Source organism: Saccoglossus kowalevskii, chromosome 1 (genome assembly GCF_978046115.1).
Source record: "Saccoglossus kowalevskii chromosome 1, keSacKowa6.1, whole genome shotgun sequence".
Lineage (NCBI taxonomy): Eukaryota > Metazoa > Hemichordata > Enteropneusta > Harrimaniidae > Saccoglossus > Saccoglossus kowalevskii.
In genome coordinates, this window is record NC_140641.1 from 292,708 (window position 1) to 317,391 (window position 24,684).

Consider the following 24,684-nt stretch of genomic DNA (forward strand, 5'->3'; position numbering starts at 1 on the left):
TTTCTCTGTACTAAAATTTCACACGATTTGTTGATATAATGTATGATAATAAAAACTTGATAATATTTTTCTGGATTTTTGACTCCCATGTGCCAAGCACATAATGGGAGTCTTTGCAGTTATTGTGTGTGTGTGTGTGTGTGTGTGTGTATGTGTGTCCGACTGTTCCACTGCTATCTCAAGAACCATACATTGGTTTTTGATGAAACTTGGCGCATAGATGCTCTGGGCCAATGCGCAGATTTGATTAGGTTTTGGTAAAAATCCATGCTTGTTAATTACCTAATTTGCATGATAATTAGCTAATTTTTAGCTGTTCTATGACTGTTCCACTGATATCTAAAGAACCACTCATTGGATTTTGATGAAACTTGGTACATAGATGCTCTGAACTAATGCTAGGTTTTGATTAGTTTTTGGTAATAATCCGTGGATACTAATTACCTAATTTGCATAATGATTAGTCAATTTTTGGTTTTTCCACTGATATCTCAAGTACTAATCATCACATTTCAATGAAACTTGGTACATGGATGTCATATGACACTGCACAGACCTGATAGTTTTTATGGTAATATCAGTACATATTAATTACCTAATTTGCATAATTAATTAATTTTCAGCATTTGATATAAGTAGTGAGCATTACATTTCAATGAAACTTGGTACTTACATACTCAAGGACTATGCAGAGATTGATCGTTTCCGATAAATATTTGTGCATATTAATCACCTAATTTGCATAATTATTTAATTTTCAGCTTTTCCACGGGTATCTCAAGTACTAATCATCGCATTTCAATGAAACTTGGTACATAGATCCTTTAGGACTATGCAGAGACCTGATTAGTTTTAGGGTAATTAATTGTGCATATTAATTACCTAATTTGCATAATTATTTTTCAGCTTTTCTACTAATATCTAAAGTACTAATCATCACATTTCAATGAATCTAGAATTATGCAGACCCAATTAGTTTCCGGTAAATATTTGTGCATATTAATCACCTAATTTGCATAATTAACCAATTTTAAGCTTTCACACTGATATCAGGGTTCTCCCCAGAAAAAATGCATAGCGCCGGGGCTAATTTGCATAATAATTTGCATATCATTTACATATCTTTCCTTCATTGATTAACAGAACTTATTTACAATTATGAATATTAGTGAGCTCAGTCACAGGGCAAATATTTTTTTTAATGGAATCAACACATTATGTTTCACAATTTAGAAGAGTTTGAAACATTCTCGAAATACAAATGCTACAGACTAAAAACAAACACAAATACATTATTGTTGCAATTTAATTGTTTTGTAAAACGTTGAAGGAAACTCATTCAAAACGTTAAGCCAGATTTATGTTCACGAATCTCATAATTTTATTCACTCCAAAAACATTCTCTTTCAAAAAATCGATCACGTAATTAATTGACGTATTGTTGTAATTTATTATTCGTACCATCAACTTCTAAAACGTTTACAATTACAGTAATGAGCGAACAAATAAAGCTTCAAAACGATCATCAAAGTTACGACGTTACATAACTTACTTGGCCATGTTATACACCAGTTATAGCAATAATTCCTCAACAAATTTTACTTCTTTTTTTTTTTTGATATGAAATGTAAGTAAAATCCGACTTATTTTTATCGGGAGCGATTATTTTTGATCACTTGATCGCTTCGGTAAAAAAAAACAGACCCGCCATGATGTTTGTGAAACATTAGCATGTGTCCTTTGACCCGATGGATCAAGAATTCCATTAACCAATCAAAATGCCGCATGGTAATGCCCGTAGAACCAGACGTTTTCCGAATGGTAGTGATCATAAAAATTACATTGCGGAAGTAAAGCGATGTCGTAGCACGATGTGTTGGCATCGATTTCAATTGAAAACTGCGTGACAGCTTTCGAAAGAGGTGATTTGCAATTTTTAGCTCCGCTGTCGACTTTGTCGAGCGGAGCTTATCATATGAGTGATTGTCCGTCGTCGTCGTCGTCGTCCGTCGTCGTCGTCCGTGTCAATGTTTTACTTTTTCGACTTCTTCTTGAAAACTACAAGCCTGAATGCTTTGATACTTGGTGTATATGTACCTTGGGTAGACCTCTCTTAGGTTTGTTCATTTCATGTTGATATCTTCAATTCTCTAATTTTGGTGAATATTTTTGTCATTTTTGGTAAAAAGTGATATTTTCGACTTCTTGTTAAAAACCGCAAGTGCAAATGCTTTGATAATACATATATAGGTACTACATGTGGACCTCTCTCAGATTTGTTCATTTTGTAATGATATCTTTAATTCTCTAATTTTGGTGAATATTTTTGTCATTTTTGGTAAAAAGTGATATTTTCGACTTCTTGTTAAAAACCAATAGGTTAATTGCTTTGATATTACATATATAGATACTACATGTAGACCTTTCTCAGATTTGTTCATTTTGTGATGATATCTTCAGTTCTCTAATTTTGGTGAATATTTTTGTCATTTTTGGTAAAAAGTGATATTTTCGACTTCATGTTGAAAACTGTAAGTCCGATTGCTTTGATATTACATATATAGGTACTACATGTGGACCTCTCTCAGATTTGTTCGTTTTGTGATGATATCTTCAATTCTCTAATTAATTTATTTTGGTGAATATTTTTGTAATTTTTTGGTAAAAAGTGATATTTTCGACTTCTTGTTAAAAACTGTAAGTCTGATTGCTTTGATATTATTCATATTGTTCATTTTCTAATCATGTCTTCAGTTCTTTAATTGAAATGTGCATTGCTAACAGCGGAGCTATCTCAGCCGATAGGCTGCTTGTTAAAAGGTAAATTAGGTCTTGAAAGAAGAGTTTTTACATGATTCGAAATGATAACAGTTCAAATGTATTTTACCAAATAAACACAATAAACGCAATAAACACGTTGTTTTTTTCTTGAGCAGCGTGAACTGATCGTGAACTCCGATTTGACCATGTTATATCGAGGTGGAATTGATTTTGAAATAATTTTAGCTTTCAATCTAAAGACTGTGTCTATCGCAGAAAGTATTTACTTACAAACAAAGAGGTGCTAATTCCACAAATTTGACTAGCCGCTACGTATCGTGCGACTAGGTCTATTGTTTATAAATTATAATCCACGACTGGCAGGATGCGTGTCGGTCGGTACGTAATTATACCAACAATCAGACAATAGTCCTCGTCGGAAGCATTTCCGTGGTGGTCACTAATTTTGAGTGACGGTCGGGGCCGACCGGCGTGGCGAACAAAGCTTTTTCACATCTGATATTGGCATTTCAAATATGAAATCAAGCGCCGAGGTGGGAACACATAGCGCCGAGGTCCCAAGTGAAGCGCCGAGATTCACAGGTATAGCGCCGCGGACCTCGGCACTAAAAAGCCCTGGGGAGAACCCTGTGATATCTAAAGTACTAATTATTCAATTTCAATGAAACTTAGTACAAAGATGCTCTAGGACAATGTACAAACCTAATTAGTTTGGGGTAAAAATCTGTTCATATTAATTCCCTAATAAGCATAATAATTCATAATTTTTTGGTTCTAATCACATTTCAATTAAACTTGGAAACATAGATTTTCTGTTACATTTACACTCAAATCTGTTCATATTAATTTTCTGATTTGCATAATTAGTTTTCAGCTCAGTAATTTCGAATTATATTTAATGTGTCTCCAATACTCTCAGCACATGGGAGTTCTTTCTAAGCTTTCTTTGATTGCACTTTATTTGTATCATTGTTGTATGAGAAGTAATCTTGTCCTTATTAAAAATATTGAAACTAATCCAGGGCCACAAACTAGTTTATCCAAACAAACACAACACTGACTACATATTTGCAGATCTGATTTGTATACTTCCTTGTCATTTTACCTGTTGTACTGGTTTGGTGCTATCTGGTTTCCTTGCTGAGAATAATGCTGACCTGGATGGAGAGTGCTATAAACTTTAAAATGCCATAGAAATCACGTTTGCCAATTTATGTCCATGCAACTTTAGAATGACAACTAGCGAAGGCTATGTCATTCATGACTTGTTCATTCTAATTCTTCTTAAAACTTTGCCTAAGTTGATTATGGCATGCCTTGCATGCATATTTTTGACTCCCATATTTGTTAGTCCTCGTTCGGATGCAGTACATACATAGGACATTATGGGACCTTGACCCTTTTCCGGTCAGGTGAGTTTCAGGCTATCAGGTAAGTCGGTGAAAAACGGTCATGATTCAATGCACTCCAGTAGCCAGCATCTGTGCATGCTATCCTGCCATACATTTTTGCAAAAATAGGCCATAGTTAACAGACTGTATCGACCCCAGTTTTCACATTTTTTGCAATCTGTTCATTACCACCATGGACAACAATTTCTCGTATAAAAAAAATATTACTGTTTTATTTCAATACACATTTTTTACTGTTGTTAAGTAACGTCGGTTTGCCCCTTGTAATAAACACGTGTTAAACATTGAAATAAATATTGCTTAATTCAAAACACAAACCAAGCAAGTACAAGGTAACTACATGAATGCAAGTTCGAAGTAAGAAGAAAAAAATTGTATGGGGATATTTGGGACATGCAACTATGAAAACCTGTTTGACGTACTCGACCTGTCAGCGTACATTTCAAATTGCAATGTATATTCAACGACTTGAACTACATGTGTAACATATTACAATGTACTTTCTGTGACTTAACTGATGTTATATTCAAGCTCTAACATGTATTAACCGACTCAAACTGAAACTAAAACTAACGAGAACATAACTTGATCGAGGTTACCTTCACACAGCAACGTATATTCACCAACATGACCCGCTTAACTAACTAAATATTTCAAGTATATTTAACGACTTGAAATAAAACGAACTAGCAAGAACGTAACTGCATGGACTTGGCGTGTATATATACTTGCGCAGAAACGTATTTCCACCGACTAGACCCGATGAACTATCCTGACATTAAAACTTGTAAATATCGAGTGAGCATGAAACTAAATTAAATTATTTTCACCAACTCAAACTATTGTACAGTACGTGACGCTGTAATAAGTCCCAAATTTGTTGTACGTCTTTCTTAGTCGTCCACCCCGGTGGGCTGCTCCCATGCATCTGCCTGATGTCGAGGGCTGCTCTTCCGTACTTCGCGTTTGTGTTCCCACTGTGTGTTTTCCCCTCAGTGCCATTTTGTGATGAAAAGCAGCAAAACATTCACCTGCATGAGGGTGAACTTTACAAATTGGGCATCCTTTCATTGTTTCTGATAATCAGTCACTCGCTGTTTTTCTCCCGTCTTTGCTGCACTGCTTACATGATTTTTGACGCCCGGGTAGTCTGCGTATTTTGTGCGAATCCATGTTTACACTTCGAATAAATGACGTGTTACTTGGAAGGGAGCCAACTTCTCTTATGGATTTTTGAATTCTACTAAAGTGTCCACCAATCAGTTGTTTTCCTGTGTGGATATTGAAGAATTTGTGCGTTACTTTAGTCATGGGATTCAATGCCTTGAAACATTCATAAGCATTGACCAATGCAATATCTATGAGGTAACAGGCCATGTAGATCCACCAACGATTGTTTTTTCTGCCCGTGTTAGTATTTTCACCTTTGGTTAGAACGATCCATGCCACCCATGTGATGTCTGTAACATTATAACGATACAGGCACGTGTCTCTTGTCATCTACTGCTTCTGCCGACATAGCCAGTGGGGGGATAGACTGTATTTAAAATGAATATTTGTGTGCTGTCATCCTGGTATGCAGTAATATTGATAGTGTCGTCCAGTCTAGTTGCTGCTTTCATTTCACCAATTTTCAATTTCAGCTTCTTGCTTTTCCTCTCAGGAATTAATTGCGGCGGCATGGTTTTCTCATTTCGTCTGCTAAAACTACCGACCATGTACACTTTCTTGTCTTGTGAATCGCAGAAAAGAATTTTTTTTCTGTGAAGGACTGTAGCAACCGCTGTGTTGTCTTCTTGATTGTGCCAGTTTCTTTCCTTCTTTCCTCATTTTTGTAGTTTTATATTTCACCCCCAAATACGGTTCAAAGTTTGCAATGTAAGACGTTGTTGAGTCGCACACCCGCCATATTTTGAAGCCATCACGGTCGGGTTTGTGGAGCAATCTCTGCTTAAACTTGGACCATCCCTTGAGTCTAACCATACCCTCATAAATCAAAATTTTCTGTCCCATCTGATAGTATCACCAACAATTTTCGAGTATGGGTTGATTTTATACAACTGGTCGGCCTCTGATCGTTGACAACAACGTTTAATGTCCGGATCCCGCCGTGGGTCATTTACTGGATCAGCTAAATGAAAATAACGCATTAGTCATTACTGATGCAATTCCCATATTCTGCAGAAAGGGGTCACTCGACCGATAATTGTTGATTGCTGATTTCCGATCAACACCCATACATATCATCACATCAAAGAATGCTTGCATTTCACTGAAATTTGTATTACGCCAGCGGCCATTTAATTTTTGATGATATTAGGCGTATTTATTAGTCTCGATGGAAGCCAGTTCTATCAGTTCTGGTGGGATAAATTTGTAGAAATATTCCACCTCACGAGCATATGAAATCAGTTTGAAAGTTGGTCCAGGTTCGTGTTCAAAAACTGGAATAGTAAATATATCGTCGTCTTCCTCCGTGGCCATTCTCAATTCACCAGTGCTGGAGGCAACATAATCAAATGTAGCACCAATTTCTGTGTCGGATTCAATTTCAATGTTGCTATCGAGTACAGGTGGATAATGTTGCTCTAAAAAATCGTCATTCTCAGCACGATCTTCATCGATTTCTGAATCTGTATTGTCATCATTTGCAACTATGAAGTCATCTGGTATTTTGTTTCGTAGTTCACCCGTTTTTTCGTTCAATACAAGTTGATCTCCACATGAGCCATTGGCGATGCGTGTGCATACATGACACGTTTTTTAATAGTTTGTTTTTCGGGGAAACTCGCAAGTGTTGATTGTTTTGTATCGCATACATTTTCTTGTACCATTTCTTTGGCGACATCGACGTTTTGTTGCGTACTCGCTGGGTCGATATGTTCAGGCCCCTGCTTTTCTGTGTTGGCAGTTGTGGCAGATGTCAACGGTTCCGAATCGCAAACATTGTCTTGCAAAAATTGTATCACATCTTCGATGGCACGTTGTATTTCTGTGTCACCAACTCCTGTTTCTTCGGCATTTGCTTTGTCGGCAACTGGCGATTCAACCACTTTACGGTTAGTCTTAACGATTTACGTTTGCCTCCTGGTTTGCCCCCTAGTTTGCCCCCGCAGTCCTTTGAACGGCTTTATTCTGTAATCATATGTTCGTTGACAGAGGAGACAGTCTCTGACTTGAGTTTGTTCTTTTTCTTTTTACGCCTTTTCTTGAGTGGACTATAATCACTGGTGGTACGTTCGGCTGGTAACTAATCGACGTCAAATGTTTCCTTTGCTTTGGATTTCTTTCTTTTCCAACGCTTTGCTGGTGAAAAATCTGTCGTGTCAATGTCAAACTTATCTCTCCCCGTGCCACTGCACGATTGACACGTTTTCTTCAGTTTCCTTCTTGCTTTCATAAAACACTTCCTATCTGTAAAGGACGGCATATTAACAGATTATGAACGCTTGACCGTCTGAGCAACCTAAATAGCAGGCCGTTTTTCAACCAGTTAGCTAGCTAGCTGGAGTGGTAAATTCTAGCATACCCATATTTACGCCGGTTTTTCACCGACTTGACCGGAGAAGGGTTAATGCACATCATTTTTAGTCCCCGTTCGGACGCAGTCCGAAAACGGGGACTTATGTTTTGTTCTGTGTGCGTCCGTCCGTGCGTCCGTGATCACCTGTATCTCAAACATGCATGGACCGATTAAGTTCAAACTTCACTCATACATCACACATTATATGGGACATATGCACATGCATTTTTTTCATGATCTGATTAACGATAGCCGAATAGCGGCCATTTTAAGGCCGAAAATGCATCAAAATCGCACATTTTCACCATTCCGGACCCGGATCTCAGTTATGCATGGACGGATTTTGTTCAAATTTGGTACATACATTAAACATAATTGGACCTTGATGCACGTCATTTTTATTTTGGATCGGGTTCGAAATGGCCGACTGGCAGCCATTTTGTTTTAAAGAATTCAGTTCTGGATCCGTATCCGAGACATGTCTGGATTGATCAAGTTCAAACTTCACACACACAAGGTACATCATGTCACAAATATGTATGTGCATTTGTTTCATGATCTCATTAACGATGGCCAAATGGGGGCCGCTTTAAGGCCGAAAATGCATTGAAATCACACATTTTCACCATTCCGGACCCAGATCTCAGTTATGCATGGACGGATTTCATTCAAATTTGGTACATACATTAAACATAATAGGACCTTGATGCACGTCATTTTTTTTTTTGGATCAAGTTCGAAATAGCCGACTGGCGGCCATTTTGTTTTAAAGAATTCAGTTCTGGATCCGTATCCGAGACATGTCTGGATTGATCAAGTTCAAACTTCACACACACAAGGTACATCATGTCACAAATATGTATGTGCATTTCTTTCATGATCTCATTAACGATAGCCAAATGGGGGCCGCTTTAAGGCCGAAAATGCATTGAAATCGCACATTTTCACCATTCCGGACCCAGATCTCAGTTATGCATGGACGGATTTCATTCAAATTTGGTACATACATTAAACATAATAGGACCTTGATGCACGTTATTTTTTTTTTCGAATCAAGTTCGAAATAGCCGACTGGCGGCCATTTTGTTTTAAAGAATTCAGTTCTGGATCCGTATCCGAGACATGTCTGGATTGATCAAGTTCAAACTTCACACACACAAGGTACATCATGTCACAAATATGTATGTGCATTTGTTTCATGATCTCAATAACGATAGCCAAATGGGGGCCGCTTTAAGGCCGAAAATGCATTGAAATCGCACATTTTCACCATTCCGGACCCGTATCTCAGTTATGCATGGATGGATTTTGTTCAAATTTGGTACATACATTAAACATAATAGGACCTTGATGCACATCTTTCTTTTTCGGATCAAGTTCGAAATGGCCGACTGGCGGCCATTTTGTTAAAGAATTCAGTTCTGGATCCGTATCCAAGACATGTCTGGATTGATCAAGTTCAAACTTCACACACACATGGTACATCATGTCACAAATAGATATGTGCATTTGTTTCATGATCTGCTTAACAATAGCGGAATGATGGCCATTTTAAGGCCGAAAATGCATCAAAATCACGTATTTTCACAATTCCAGAACCGGATCTCAGTCATGCATGGATGGATTTTGTTCAGATTTAGCACAATGTGTTGTACATATGCAGGTGCATTTCGGTCATGATCTGCTTTGAATGTATATGTCACTCAAATATGAACGGAACGGGGACGTGTCATTGACAATGACTTGTGTTTTTCAGATTTAAAAAACCCAATCGGCGGTCATTTTGTTTTAATGAATGCTATTCCTGTACCATATTTCTGATATGCTTTGACTAATTATATTCTAATTTTGTATAATCTCTTGTTCAGGCGTCACTCTAATTTATGCGTCAGGGAAATGTTTTTGATTACATCTAAAAGCTTGATACCCGCCATGTTTTTTCAATACACAAGTTGACCTGATAGGTTAACCAATCAGAATGCTAGATGGTGCCAACGTGTTTGAATTACCATAGCTCATTTAAATGTGTTAATGACAGTTTAGCGACTTCATGGCGAACACAACACAAAATAGATTTACCAATGTGTAGTACAACCTTTTGCTTTGATTTTGATGGAAAAACGGCATGATTTTTTTTTAATCAAGAATTAGATATAGATGAACAGATGTATTCAAAATGGTTGACCGGTGGCCATTCTGTTTTAATTAATGCTGTTCCAGAGCAATATTTCCTAATATGGACAAGTACTTGATGATCAATTACAAGATGACTGAATGTCAATAATTTTACTGTTAAAAAATCATCATTAATCAAGCATCAGCTTCTGAATCCAACTATATTACTATTACTATATTACCATGTTCCAACTAAATTTCTATATAACTAACTGGGAATGTGCCAGTCATGGCTTGTTCAGCATAGCCAACTGAAAAACATTTTGTATTAACGAATGTATCTCTGAAAGCCTTAATTGATTGCATTTAAATTTTACACCTTGTAGTATATCATGCCACACATGCAGTTAATGATTAAAGTTTAACGCTATAGTCAGATTCACAACAGGCAAGGGTGCATTATGTTGATCAGATTTTTTGATCATGATGGATAAAATTTCTAAAGACAGCAATAAATTGTCACAAACCTGTACATATATCAAATGAGAGCTTTTACACTGACATCCCATTTCAGTCCTCTTTGGTTGGCATACTGCCTCACACATTCATATTTCTAAGAATTTATGAAATATTTTGTTTTCAGTGAGTTAGTGGATTTCATCACAAGTGGAAAGGTTGTAGCCATGGAGTTGATTGGTAATGATGCAGTTAAACATTGGAGAACACTGGCTGGTCCCACTGACAGCGCTGTTGCCAGGAGTGAAGCACCAAATAGTGTTAGAGCAAGGTTTGGAACAGGTATAGTTTATATTGCAGTATAATATTAAGGTAGCGGGACTATTATTTGCATAATTGTTTTCATTTTCTAATTGTGACTAAATGTCTGCAAAAAGACTTAGGAAAATATATGTTTTTTGAATTGCCAGGCTTCAAGCTTTTTGAAAGTGTGTTTTTCATGCCCGTATCTGCATTCTACGACACATTACTTAATCAAAGGTGAAAAATGACTTTTTCTGTAAAAAAAAAAATTACGCATTTATGCTGGTGATAAGAAGTTTTTTTTTTACTTTTCCTAGTTGTTCAATAGTCTGGTAAATTGAATGTGTCTTGTCAGTTTTATTCAAGCAATGCGTTTTAAAACGTAGTGTGCTGAATTTTAATTTATGTTTTAGTCACGTTGCCCCCAACTCAAACCACAACACGGTAAGTAATCCACGAAATAGTCTGGACACATTCAAGTTCCTCTTAAAGCTGTGAAAATTTGGTGTTATTCCGGCGACAATAAGTATGCATCATTTTTTGTTTTTGTTAAACTTCTAGAAAACGTCCATGAAGTCACAGCAAAGATTTTCAAGCTTGTTTATCGGCACAATCGATTTGTTTTCCCTTCAAGGTCTGTTTTAACATGTGTAGGGGCATCCAAATGTGTAAGGCTATTGGAAACCAAAAAAAAAAGGAATTAGATAGCTGTAATTCGATAAAATCCGCAGATGAGAACACCATGTGTCTGACACATTCATATGCAATGACTAATCTGTGAAACAAACAGGGGCGGAAACAAACCACTCAAGTGTTTGGAAACACTGATAACACATCCTAACATTGCTTTGTCTTCAGTTTATCTTTGAAACTTGTAGGCACACAGATTAAACCTATGTTGATTTTGGAAAACACTATTGAGGCTGCCTTGCTTCCTTTCAAAAAAATCAACATTTTAACCAACTTACATGACATTCTATGTTTTGTTGACTTTATCATATGGATGTTTATAGTGCATTTCATCAATTAATAAATAAATGTGAAAATTGTAATTTTCAACACAAATCATCGTCTTGCTACCTTAAGTTGATCATATTTTGAAGGTAAGTTGTCTTTTACGATGTGCCCAGTGTGAGTCTTTGTCTGACTTTGTGTGTCTATCTTTCTCTCAAGAACTGAGTTCAGTCATATTATGTTACACATACATATAGGTGCTTTGAGATATCTATTCTCATAATAATTATCATATTTTAAGCTTTTTAACTACTGTCTCAACAGATTTTCATTAAACTTTATGTAATATCCAAGTCTGGAGTAAATCTACAGATGTGATTAACGTAAAAACTGTATTAATTTGCGGTAGTAAAAATAATTATTTTTCGGGGTGAGTTAATTAAGATACAAATAGAAATTACTTCTTTCAGGTGAGCGAATTAATAGGATACATTATGATCGGTTCAATTTGTACTTGTTTTCACCAATTTGATAGTGATCAAGATGTTCTTTCGTGTCTTTGGGTAGATCAGAGACTGTGGCAAACAAACATCGCAGTGAAGCTGAGTGGACAGCAGGCAATTCAATTAAGTCGCGCACCACACTCAAAATGTTATTTTCTAATCATTCAATTCTGAGACACGTTTCATTATGTGCTCGAGTGAATGAGCAAAGACGCGATATTACGTAATGATTAGGGAAACAAACAATGTGTGGCTACAAAGTAACTGTCTGGTCATACCCCTTTCTTTATATTTCTAGCTAAGTACATCAGACACAAAACAGAACTTTTTAGACACGCACATATTTTGGTACGGTATACATGTATGTTTTATTTATGTAATCTTGCAGCCCTTATTTCTCACACATTTTCAGACACATACCAGTGATAAACTTCGTCCCGTTTAAAAAAAAACAATGAATATGTGAATGAGCTCATATCGTGTACAAAGACAACACACTTTCGTTGACTGGGAGGGAACAGGAAATAGTCAATATTGCGTGATACATCCCATTTAAAAACAAAGCTCGAACATGCCCATCTATTTACAACATTGAATTCGCAAATGTGCTCATAATATCTGCAATGATAGGAAAGAAGTCGGAATTTTTAAGACCGAATATGCATCGGTTCTGTCGCCGCTGCCACATCGTTTGCCTGTGACAGTGCAACAAAAACATTACGAAGAATTCTGGGTTTGAATATTCTTTTGCAGCGGTAAAATCCAGGTGCAACCAAACAAACGTCGGCAAAACTCCTCTGAAAAAAAGAAATACGGTACCAAATGATACTCCTGCTGGGGACCTTATTTTTGCCTCTGACATTACTGGCCAGTAATAATAAAAGAAAGCCGTGCTGAATCAGAATCTGGCAGCTATTTACATGGCCACGTGTTGCTTGCAAGTCAAAAAAACATGTGCCATTTTAGTGTAATGCTAAGTACAACAATCAACGTTCACCACCAGCACCATAACAGTACAGACTTGGGCTATTTTGTTTTTCAAACATGTTGTTGCGACTGGAAGGCTGCACTCATCAATAACGGAATTATGACAAGCGCTTGGCCAATCAAAATCGTCAATTCACACACACGACGGTGCACAAAGGAGACACTTCTATGGAATTTACTTTCCAACACGGCGGTCGCACGTCAATTCAACTCTGGCTGTCGAACTCTTTCGATATTATTGCTTATCATAGAAATTCACAATATAGATTTACTGCTTGATAATTTTTTCAATGCAATGCGGAAGTGAATTACCGCAATATGTTTACACTGATTTCCCCCAAAAAAAATGGTGATTTTGCACCTAAAAGCTGTTGATTCACAATTTTCGAAAGGTCATGTCGAAGAATAGTTTGCTCGTTCACACACCCCATTCACGATAGTCGCAATGGACACGATTATTCGGAAAAGAAAAACTATGTTCTATGACCAGGTTTCACGACTCGACGATCATATTTTTGGCGTTTCGAAAGTTACTACTCAAAAGAAATATGGATTACTTCAGTAATGCAACATCGGGGTTCATCCTGAGTAAATAACAGAATAGAAAAGATGCGAACCATGTTCTGTAAGTTCGCCCGCCATGCACTCTGAAATTAATGCGTGTTTTCTCGTAAAAGCAGGAACCAAACTATCGTACCAATCACGATTATTAGTCCCCGTTCGGACGCAGTCCGAAAACGGGGACTTATGTTTTGCCCTGTGTGCGTCCGTCCGTCCGTGCGTCCGTGCGTCCGTGATCACCTGTATCTCGAACATGCATGGACCGATTAAGTTCAAACTTCACTCATACATCACACCTTATATGGGACATATGCACATGCATTTTTTTCATGATCCGATTAACGATAGCCGAATAGCGGCCATTTTAAGGCCGAAAATGCATCAAAATCGCACATTTTCACCATTCCGGACCCCGGATCTCAGTTATGCATGGATGGATTTTGTTCAAATTTGGTACATACATTAAACATAATAGGACCTTGATGCACGTCATTTTTTTTTTTGGATCGGGTTCGAAATGGCCGACTGGCGGCCATTTTGTTTTAAAGAATTCAGTTCTGGATCCGTATCTGAGACATGCTTGGATTGATAGAGTTCAAACTTCACACACACAAGGTACATCATGTCACAAATATGTATGTGCATTTGTTTCATGATCTCATTAACGATAGCCAAATGGCGGCCGCTTTAAGGCCGAAAATGCATCAAAATCGCACATTTTCACCATTCCGGACCCCGGATCTCAGTTATGCATGGACGGATTTCATTCAAATTTGGTACATACATTAAACATAATAGGACCTTGATGCACGTCATTTTTTTTTCGGATCAAGTTCGAAATAGCTGACTGGCGGCCATTTTGTTTTAAAGAATTCAGTTCTGGATCCGTATCCGAGACATGTCTGGATTGATCAAGTTCAAACTTCACACACACATGGTACATCATGTCATAAATAGATATGTGCATTTGTTTCATGATCTGCTTAACAATAGCGGAATGATGGCCATTTTAAGGCCGAAAATGCATCAAAATCACATATTTTCACAATTCCAGAACCGGATCTCAGTCATGCATGGATGGATTTTGTTCAGATTTAGCACAATGTGTTGTACATATGCAGGTGCATTTCGGTCATGATCTGCTTTGAATGTATATGTCACTCAAATATGAACGGAACGGGGACGTGTCATTGACAATGACTTGTTATTCAATGAAATACACTTTTTACATGCATATTTGTAATAAATGTCATTGACGCCTGGTAAAAACACCCTGGGCTTGTACTCCGGGATGCCCTCAATTTGTTAAATGTCTAAAAACAGAGGGGGTGGGCTTATACTCGGGGAGGGGCTTATACTCGGGAGGGGCTTGTACTCGGGGAGGGGCTTATACTCGGGCAAGTACGGTAATTGCCTCCCGTGAAATACTAGTACTTCTGCTAGAATTTGTTTTTTGTGTGTAAGGAATGAATGGCCAAATAGAATGATTTTATTTTCATGCGAAACAGCGTCATCGTTTATTTGTTTCTTTTATTGTGGATGAAAATAAACGTTTTTACACAGCAATTTTTTACTGCTTTAGCATTTCTAAACTGAGCTATAACAGTCAACATGTTTCTTGTTTAATAGGCTACATCTATTGTACCACAACAAACTTCCTTCAAAAATTCTTTGATATTAATTTTGATAAATTAGTAATCTTTCATTGATTTTTTGATTTTTCACACTTTGCAGATAAACAAACCAATGCTGTTCATGGTGGAGACTCTCCTGAAAATGCAGCAAAAGAATTGAATATATTCTTTGGTCCACAACCACAAAAAAATACAGCAAAACTGTTAGATTGCACTTGTTGTGTAATAAAACCTCATGCAGTCAGTGCAGGTAAGTTGGCCTAAATAGTCTCTTTTTTTTAATGGGAAAACAAATAGTTAGATATCCTTGCCAATCCAAAGTGGTCACCATTTTGGCATTTAATGCTTTGGGGATAAAATAAAGGAAACTATTGAGTGACACCATTGTCTCTCTTGACATTTTTTTTGTAAGTGCAAATTGCAAGTGCTAGTGCTGACACATAGTGCATTTTGCCACAGAAGTCATATTCATATTTGGGACTACATGACAGGGCTGTGCGGTCATCTTCCAATCAAATGGCAATTTAATGCGCTATCCTGGCGTCATCAAGGGTCGGTCCAACACAAGCACCTGTGAACCTTAACCTGATGTTCAGCCCAAAGTAGGATTTGAACTTGGGTCTACCGATCATGAGTCTGACAGGTGCATATTGATTATCTATTATATAAAAAAGTCAGATCTAAATTGAATTCATCACAGAGGTGCTCTGGAATTGGACTAAAAACCATGGATGAAAATTCAAATCTTTTCTGTAAGTATTATAAATTTTGATAATGTGAATCACATTATTTTCAAGTTGTGCATCTCAAATTGCAGACAAATATTAATTGCCAAGCTTTCCCATTTGAAAAGCAAATCTTAAATTTTGAATTACATGTAATTTCAATGTGTCAATAGTTTCAGCAGACGGGAATTCTTTTTAAGCTTTCTTTGATTTACTCCCTGTTTAGACGCAGTCCGAAAACGGGGACTTATGGATTGACCTCTGTGTGTCCATGTATGTGTGTGTCTTGGACATGCCTGGACCGATTACATTCAAACTTCACACTGACACCATACATAATATTATACATATGCACATCAATTTGTTTCACGATCTGATTCAAGATGACCGAATGGTGGCCATTTTTGTATTGAAAAATCATGAAAATCAAGCATTGCTCAGATGTTTACAGATGGATTTTGTTCAAACTTTTTACATGCTTTGGACATTATGGGACCTTGATACACGTCATTTTATTTTTGACTCCCATGTGCAAAGCACACAATGGGAATTTTGCAGTTAGTTTGTGTGTGTGTGTGTGTGTGTGTGTGTGTGTGTGTGTGTGTGTGTGTGTGTGTGTGTGTGTGTGTGTGTGTGTGTGTGTGTGTGTCAGTCAGTCAGTCAGTTCCACTGATATCTCAAGAACCATGCTCTTGGCCAATGCGCAGATTTGATTAGGTTTTAGTAGAAATTCATGCATATTAATTACCTAATTTGCATGATAATTAGCTAATTTTTAGCTGTTCCATGACTGTTCCACTGATATCTGAAGAACCACTCATTGGATTTTGATAAAACTTGGTACATAGATGCTCTGAACTAATGCCAGGTTTTGATTAGTTTTGGGTGAAAATCTGTGCATATTAATTACCTAATTTGCATAATGATTAGTAAATGTTCGGCTTTTCCACTGATATCTCAACTACTAATCATCACATTTCAACGAAACTTGGTACCTAGATGTCATAGGACACTGCACAGACCTAGTATGTTTTAGGGTAATATCAGTACATATTAATTACCTAATTTGCATCATTAGTTAATATTCGGATTTTCACGTATATCTCAAGTACTAATCATCACATTTCAATGAAACTTTGTACATAGGTCCTCTAGGACTATGCAGAGACCTGGTCAGTTTTGGGGTGAATAATTGTGCATATTAATTACCTAATTTGCATAATTATTTAATTTTTAGCTTTTTCACTGATATCTCGATTACTGATCATCACCTTTGAATGAATCTAAACTATGCAAAGAGCCAATTAGTTGTTGATATATATTTATGCATATTAATCTCCTAATTTGCATAATTAATCAATTTTCAACATTCACACTGATATCTCAAGTACTAATCATCACATTTCAATGAAACTCTGTACTTAGATGCTCTAGGACAATGTACAAATATGATCAGTTTTAGGTTAAAATTAGACTGTCGACAGTCTAATGTAATGCCTAATGTAATTGTGTTTTCTAGACATTCGGACGTCGTAAATGTTTGATGGAAAATGCGAAACATTTCACGTGAGGGACTTTAGCTCTGAGGGACTGTCCCCGTCTGCAGGTTTCTAGTTGATATGAATAATTCATAGTTGATGCTGACGTGACGAATAAAATTATATTAACATAATGTATGAAAATGTAATTCACTATGTTCAATTACCCACCATAGACTCAGTCAGTCAAAACTACTATTTTGAACTGTAGGCATTCATTCGATTCTGCCAATGACTGAGAGATAGAATCTAGGTCAGGGAAAGCCCCATGACCCCAAGATTCTTTTCTCTTACGTCACGAACAACGTGACCGAGGCCATATGGCGGCACCATTAGGGCTGGCTAATCACTCTGATTTTTCTCCGCCTCGTGTGGAGATGAAATCTAGCGCTTGGATCGCTTGCTTTTTTACTGTACGGGTCTCTAGTTTTGGTTGTCGCTAGGCGGCATCCGACATTGTAGCTGGTAGGATAAGTTTTTTTGTCATTTGTTTTCCCCTTTGTGTGTAGCATTTTTCACAACAATTAAATAAAACCCGGACGTCGTAGCTTATTCACTTGTTTGCGTTACGTCACCTTTTACTACTGTAATTTGCTTCCCTCATGTACCGGTATGTAGTCTTCATTTTATGCTTGATCTACGCATTTAGAAATGAATAGATGTAATGACAGCACCAGGACTCGCTGCCGTTTTTTGGTCTCCTTGTTTTTGACCTAACTGTGCAGTATTTACCAGCTTAAAACCTGCGTTCGATATGCTTTTTGCTGTGGCTGCGTGCAGGGGTTGGGGTTTTTGCCTTTTGCCTTTGCCCCGTGCGTTTTTCACTGGAGTTCTGAGGCCTGATATATTTTTTCAGAGCCATCAAAATTGCTGAGACTGACCGTGTCGCTCGTATTTTCACAGGAAGGTCGGGCGTCCAGTAAAAATCGGTTAAAGTGAGTTGCGTGTTTGGCATGAGTGGAAAGTTCTCGCGCTCGGCTACCATTGCTTCGCATACCGGGATGTCAAGCAGGAGGCCCGACAGTGGAGGTACTGATATTTTTTTCGGTCTCCCCCCGCTGATCGGAGGGCATCCTCACAGTCTGTGTTTTCAGGCAGTGGTTTACCCGATGTTACCGCCTACAGCAAGGCTGTGCCCCTGGAGGTTTTTCCTCCTATGGGGCCCGTTGCGGGACCCTTAGTAGATCCTTCCTCGCAATGCGCCGGGTTTGCCTCCGAGTTGATGGCTTTGGTCGAAGGACTGTCGGGGCAAATTGCGTCCCTGGCAGGCCGGGTAGATCAGACGCAGTCGGAGCGAGCTGTCTTCACTGCGGCCCCACGATGGGCAAGCAGGAAGAGACTCGAAAACATCGTTTGCATTCAAACACACCTCTTCAGGGGAACCCCCTGTTCCCAGTCACGGCTCTCCCACTAATTTGGGGGAGGCCGAGGCTCGGGCTAGTTGCACCGGGTCTCCTCTAGGGCCTCGGACATTGAATGCCAATGGGGTGCTGGCAGCCAAGCCTCCGATCCCGGGGCGGGGCTTTCAGGGCAGGGCACACGTTGCACCCCCTATTTTCCAGGGTTCGTTGCGCAGTAATGGTACAACGGTAACGAATTTACCCTTGTGTCTGGTCTCCGCTGTGGGTTTTGACTCCCTTCTTACCGACTCATGGGCCTCCCCAGAGGGAACTGACCCTGTCATGAGATGCACAGACGAACACGCTCTCTCTCACATATTGGAAAGTGGAAATTGAGACACAGTTCGCTTGCGTCGGATACAGCCAGTACCTCGGGCGGTCCCTCAGAGTCTTCCATCTGTAACGACTCGGTGAGCCACAATCCTAGTGATGTAAATACCCCCACCCTTGATCCTAAGGCGACCACTTACGGTTGCTTCAACGCTTATTGGATCACGGGCGCCGGGATCCAAAGCAACCCTGACGGCACATCTCTCCCTGTCCGTCAGAGTGCGGAGTGGGACACAGGGCGCGCAAACGGTGTTGATGGTCGAACGTTGGTCAGCCGCGAAGGAGGTGACGCTTAAGACCCTCGGGTGGGGTAAAATCTTATGCAACACTTTCCGCTGGACCAAATGCTACCCGGTCGGTGTGGTTTCGCTATCAGACCCCAAAATGTGGGATCAGACAAAAATAACCCCAACCAGATCCCAAGGCTCCTTCCCCAGACCCTGGAACCACGAATTTCCGTTTCGCAAACCGGGTAAGGGGGGACAGCCACGTTCCATGAGTGTTCTCGCCAGCTCAATCTGAGACCATCCATCACGCCCTGAGGGCAAAGTTGCTTGAGTGTATTATTGTGCGCGCACAGGACTTTAGTAAATTGACAAGTCCCATCTTTAACCAATGCGCAGTTTGTGTTCCTGGGCATGGAGTTTGACACAGAGGTAAGCTTGGTATAGCTATTTCAAGCATGTTGCATAGCACTAAGCACCCTAGCCGAACGCCTAGTCAGTGTTTCCTCAGTGTCCCTCCGAGGTTGGGGAGCGCATCTATTGGACGAACAAGCCCAAGGATATGGCCCCCGCATTAGTTTCAAGACTACCATATCAACCGGCTGGAACTGAAAGCAGTGCACTTAGCACTACCACGCTTTCTACCTGTAGTTCAAGACCACACAGAGTCCTGCTCCGCACAGGCAGCGCAGCGGTGGTCTCCTTCAAGAGGGGGGGGACACATTCCCCATCGTTGTCAGTCCTAGCGGAGCAAATCCTCCTTTAGTGCCTGGAATACAATGTGGAGCTAACCGAACACCATCTTCCAGGGGTGAGGAACAGTCGGGCAGACGTCCTTTCAGGGCGGCTCAGTCTCCAGAACACGGAGTGGCTGATACCCCAGTGGATAGCCTCCAGGCTGTTTCGGCTGTGGGACGGTCCAAGGTTAGACCGATTTCCTCCCTTCCCGCTAGTTTACCGGGCACCGGAGAAAACTTTGACAGATGCACCCCTGCATATTATCATTGGTTGCACCCAATTGGCCAAGCAAGGCCTAGTTTCAACTTCTGTCGGAAATGCTAGTCAAAACACCAGTAGTGCTTCCGGACTTACTCGACATGCTGTCCCAACTGGACGGCGCACTACTAATGAGCCCAGTGGGTATCCCTTACACGCATAGAGGCTCCCAGTAGACCTGCACATACGAAAGCTTTATCTGAGTGGGCTGCCAACGTCCTGGCCAGGGCAAACAGGGATTCCACCAACGCGGCCTACATTTCTAGGTTGCGAGCATACACTGATTCGTTTAGCGGAAGGGAGATTGATCTATACCATCCCTCTATTGGCTAGGTAGCAGGTTCTTTCGTCTACCTGTTTGACGAAGTGGGTTTGTCCTACGCAGTGATCATTGGCTACAGGTCGGCCTCGTCCCCCACCATTGAGAACGTGTGGTAACAAGACTAGCCGATTGTCCTATTATTAGGAGACTATTTACTGCTTTCCAGACGCCGAGACCCTATACAAGGGAATCGCCCAACTGGGACTTGTCAATTGTGTTGTCCGCAGACCGCCCTTTAAGCTTCTCCGATCAGCACCACTCAAATTTTTGACCTGGATAACTGTACTAAGGATTCAGAACGGGGTGCCAGACACATGTCTTTTTATGTTACGGACCAGGCAGGCAGGATAGGCCGGCCTCCCTAACTTCCATCACCAGGTGGTTTACTGCGACTGTATTAGAGGTCTATAATACTTTAACTGCCTCGACACAGAGCTAGCAGAGACACCAAGTACAAGCGCATGAGGTCTGTGTGATTGCCAACTCACTAGTGCTAGCGTCAGCCCCCCCCCCCCCCTTGAGCACATACGAAGGGTAGGCTTCTGGAGAACACCTTTACGTCTTTATCAACTACCACCTAAGAGACACCGAATCCATTGAGGAGGGTCTCTTCAGGTGATGCTCAGTTTATCTTTTGAAAACAACTATTTTTAATATTTGAAAAAAAATCATGCCGTTTTACCATCAAGCCAAAAGATCGTACTACATCATCAACAAATCTCTTCCGCGTTGTGTTCAATAACATTAATGAGGTATGGTAATTTAAACATGTTGGCATCATCCAGCATTTTGAACGGTTAATTAGCGATTGGACCTATTAGATCAACTCATGCAAGAGAAGAACATGACGGATACTCAACAGCATCAAGCGTTCATATGCGACCGAAAGCATAACAATTCAACAAATTTATTTTTTGTGCGGTGTAATAATCAACAATTGTTAAAACTCAGCAAGACCAGATTGCGCAACCGTGATCATTTGCTGCTACGCAATGCAATTGTGTTAGTTTTTTTAAAACTTCCTACAGGCCTTGATCATAATTTTTGAAAAATGTGTTTTTATTTTGTGAAAGATGACAAATAGTGATTTTGACACTGTTAGGGATAAAGTATAATAGGTTGTATTCATTTAGAATGACTTACTTTCTATATTTTGATAGGTCATGCAGGAAAAATCATTATAGCAATTCAAGATGCTGGTTTTGAAGTGTCCGCATTGCAGATGTTTAATATGGAAAGGGCAAATGCAGAAGAGTTTTTTGAAGTTTATAAAGGTGTTGTTGCCGAATATACAGTAAGTTTTTAAATCTTTATTATAGATCCATCATAAGTTTTTCTCAGTGTTGCATAGTTGTTATAACTCGTTCTAAGCCATTTCATAATAGTGCTCTATCAGTTAGTAAGTTAACATGTTAAATTAATCGTAATCAACGAAGATTGACTATGCAAATGAGCCAAAATGCTCTACGATATTGAACACAGGTTTAATTCTAGCTTAGCCGCTGCTTAATGACTTGCATAGCTCCATCTGCAAATACTAGAAATGAAATTCATAAGGACTTAATTATAATGACTCAACGGTAATTTAATGTGCTCATTCTCCATAGCAGCATGAAGCTTTTTTTTAGCTCCGCTGTCGACTTTGTCGAGCGGAGCTTATCATATGAGTGATCGTCCGTCGTCCGTGTCAATGTTTTACTTTTTCGACTTCTTCTTGAAAACTACAAGCCTGAATGCTTTGATACTTGGTGTATATGTACCTTGGGTAGACCTCTCTGAGGTTTGTTCATTTCATGTTGATATCTTCAATTCTCTAATTTTGGTGAATATTTTTGTCATTTTTGGTAAAAAGTGATATTTTCGACTTCTTGCTAAAAACTGTAAGTCCGATTGCTTTGATATTACATATATAGGTACTACATGTGGACTTCTCTCAGATTTGTTCATTTTGTGATGATATCTTCAATTCTCTAATTTTGGTGAATATTTTTGTCATTTTTGGTGGAAAGTGGTATTTTCGACTTATTGTTAAAAACTGTAAGTCTGATTGCTTTGATACTATACATATTGTTCATTTTCTAATGATGTCTTCAGTTCTTTTATTGAAATGTGCATTGCTAACAGCGGAGCTATCTCAGCCGATAGGCTGCTTGTTTAGCTTCATTATAACATGAATTTCAACAAGATTTTAGTTCTTCGCTCAAGTAATCGTTCAAACACTGGGAGAATATAATAATTGCATCTTGGTATTTAAAGTACTCCTATTGCACTGCATGTGTTATTATATAGGTTTGGTTTTCACACACTCGTTTAACAATTCCATACAGTACAGTTCTCGCGAAGGCTTTGGCTTCACTTCAGCGTCAGCTTCGCTTCAGCAGCGCATCATTATGGCAATTTTATGGCTTCATCGTCGCATCAATGTCGCGACATTAAAAAGTTAGGCGGTTATCGCTTTGCTTCATTGTGGCCTCATTATGGCAACAATGTGGCATCAGCATCGCCTCATCAAACAACGAAGTACAGTAATCATTTGGCCCAACCTCTCGCCCGCTTCCGCGTTTTAATCGCTGTATGTGACCGCTTGTTGAATTATTTTCAACCGTGCAAAAATTCAGACTACTAAAAATTGTTTGGTTTTTATAGATCACGATTACTAGTTTAGTACCACAACCGTCAAAAGTTCAAATACTTTTTGTTTTAACTATCTATAATTATATGCAAGCAATCTGACCCTTTGACCTAGATTTGGCTGGGATTGTATATTTAGCTCAGCTGTCGACTTTGTCGAGCGGAGCTTATCATATGAGTGATTGTTCGTCGTCGTCCGTGTCAATGTTTTACTTTTTCGACTTCTTCTTGAAAACTACAAGTCTGAATGCTTTGATACTTGGTGTATATGTACCTTGGGTAGACCTCTCTCAGATTTGTTCATTTCATGATCATATCTTCAATTCTCTAATTTTGGTGAATATTTTTGTCATTTTTGGTAAAAAGTGATATTTTCGACTTCTTGTTAAAAACTGTAAGTCCGATTGCTTTGATATATTACATATATAGGTACTACATGTGGACCTCTCTGATTTGTTAGTCCCCGTTCGGACGAAGTCCGAAAACGGGGATTTATAATTCGGTCTCCGTCCGTGTGTCCGTGCGTCCGTCCGGAGTCATATCTCAGAATCCCTTGGACCGATTCCGTTCATTCTTTGCATGTGCCTAGTACTTTATGTGGGACATATGCACATGCAGTGGTTTAGCGATTCGATTCAAAATGGCCGACTGGCAGCCATCTTGTTTTTTGAAAATGTTGTATTTTGGACATGCTTTGTCAGTTTTCATTCAAACTTGGTACATAGATTATACATGTTAGGATACATGTCCATGATGGATCAAAGATGGTCAACTGGCAGGCATCTTGTTTTTGTTTTTTTATGCGGTATCTTGGACGTGCTCTGTCAGTTTTCATTCAAATTTGGCACATACATGTACTTTATACATGTTAGGATGCATATCCATGACAATTTGTTTCAAAATCTGGTCAAGGATGGCAGATTGACAGCCATCTGACTTTTTGGCCTTACTACTATATTTCCACAATTTATGTACCATTTTCATTCGTATTTGGCACATACATCATACATATCAGTGTGTTTCATAATCAGATCAAAGATGGCTGAATAACGGCTGTTTTTATTTTGGCCATATTACTATGACACGAAACGCGTGTTTTGATGTAAATTAACAATCTGTTGTATACGCCACTTGGAACTCAAGTTTCAAGGACACGCTCGCGACAACCCCTTCGCTTTAATATGACGAGCACAAAGAGAACTTAACGGGGACTGTGTCATTTTCAATGACTTGTTCATTTTGTAATGATATCTTTAATTCTCTAATTTGGTGAATATTTTTGTCATTTT

The 24,684-nt window shown here is 39.0% G+C and overlaps 1 protein-coding gene across 1 annotated transcript in view; it reads left to right on the plus strand.

Annotated features, from left to right (window-relative positions):
* The window catches only part of LOC100366867 (nucleoside diphosphate kinase 7-like), a 50,131-nt gene that overhangs the window by 17,598 nt on the left and 7,849 nt on the right, over positions 1–24,684 (plus strand). The window contains exons 7-9 of the mRNA XM_085498215.1: positions 10,475–10,629; positions 15,330–15,479; positions 21,925–22,058. Coding sequence (XP_085354341.1) covers positions 10,475–10,629; positions 15,330–15,479; positions 21,925–22,058 — 439 coding nt within the window. The remainder of the gene's footprint in view (positions 1–10,474; positions 10,630–15,329; positions 15,480–21,924; positions 22,059–24,684) is intronic.